Below are 1,455 nucleotides of genomic sequence, written 5' to 3'. Positions count from 1 at the left end.
ACAGAAATGCTCTGCTCAGGTGCCTCCTCATCCTCCACTCCACACCAACAACCTGAAGACAGAAAAATGCTACTGAAATGTACGTTGACTTCTGGTGAGAGAGGCAACCCCATCACGAATGTGTGTCTAACACACCCAAGACTGAATCCATGGGGTTAGTGGCAGGATGATAGACTTGTGATCAGGTTAATGAAAAGGGCAGCCATGACTTACTAGGCTCTAAGGGTCACAGAATGAGGAAGGCCTCATGGGGGATGTAGCTCAGGAAGAAGACGCAGGCAGGATCTCCAACTCACTCCTTGCAAATGACTTTTAAAAGAGCCTTGGCTATTGTTAACAAGTGAGTGCTACATAAAAATCTATGTCCAGGCCCAGAAAAATCCAATTTAAAATTAGCAAGTACTGAAGAACTATTTAAGGATATATGTATGTCTCACAATACATTAGCATCATCCAATATAGGAAAGCACTGTTGAGGGAGGAGTAGAGAGCACTGGTGAGTGGAATGGACAGCCCTGGGGGTCAGAGGTCAGAAAAGAAATGACTAGTGTGTAAGGTGTCCAGAACAAGGAGGAAAAAATAGAAATAAGTTACGGTCTATAGCCTAAGCACCAAACAGTAGTGGGCACAGGGCAGGTTTCTGGTGCTATCTGAACCCAGTCTTGAAGTCACTCTCCGCGAGCTCTTACTAGGGCCTGTCTGAGTCCCTCCAGCTGTGGCTAGTCATGACCTCTTGGTCAGGCGCTCAGAGTCCTTTCCCCTGCTATAGTTCAGCAACCACAGAGCATCTGGAAAATACCAGTCAGAGGAAAGATGGCAAGTGAGTCAGTTCTGCCCCAAGGAGCGATTAAAAGAAAAACATTACAAAATGAGCATCAGAAATGTCTTGCAGGAACAACCCAATGAGTCCCACAAGCAATGACCATAATTGTAATTCATTACACAGGTTGGCCCAAGAAAATATCAATTAAAGGAAAGGGGCAGAATCTGGGTGTCACAGGGGTGTCACACTGAATGTGGTGAACAGAGACATCCAGCCAGGGAGAGGCAAAGCAGGGCAGTATCCATAGGCCGACCACAAGACTCCTTACCCCAAAACCCTTCCTAGCAGAGGTTTTGGGTAGAGGAAATGGAGTGGAGGAAACAGTACACACAACTGAGCCCTGGCACCCAGAGAACATATGTGAAGGAAAGAAAAAACAGCACTGCCCATGTCCAGTTATGAGAAGGAAATGGCAGCCTCTGGGGGAAAAAAGAAAGCTGAGCACAGCCCAGAAAACTGGAATACATGGGGCCTTACCCAGGATGGCTGTAAATGCAAAACACAGAAAGCACTGCATTGTGATCTAAGAGTCTCTGAGCCTTATCAAGTAGGCTGTACTCCTTCAAGGAGAAAAACACAAACATATCCTCAAAAGTTACATGACATGCATTAAGAAGACGGCTAAGCACAGA

The 1,455-nt window shown here is 46.0% G+C and overlaps 1 protein-coding gene across 1 annotated transcript in view; it reads right to left on the bottom strand.

Annotated features, from left to right (window-relative positions):
• LOC105307878 (zinc finger protein 134-like) overlaps positions 1–661 on the bottom strand; it is a 3,783-nt gene extending 3,122 nt beyond the window's left edge. Inside the window, 1 exon segment of the mRNA XM_023525087.1 lies at positions 80–661. Within this exon segment, the coding sequence (XP_023380855.1) occupies positions 80–113 (34 nt within the window). The 5' untranslated portion in view covers positions 114–661.
• Between the last annotated feature and the right edge of the window lie 794 nt (positions 662–1,455).

The sequence above is a fragment of the Pteropus vampyrus genome, unplaced genomic scaffold, assembly GCF_000151845.1.
Source record: "Pteropus vampyrus isolate Shadow unplaced genomic scaffold, Pvam_2.0 Scaffold523, whole genome shotgun sequence".
NCBI lineage: Eukaryota > Metazoa > Chordata > Mammalia > Chiroptera > Pteropodidae > Pteropus > Pteropus vampyrus.
This window is presented reverse-complemented; position numbering and strand designations above follow the sequence as displayed.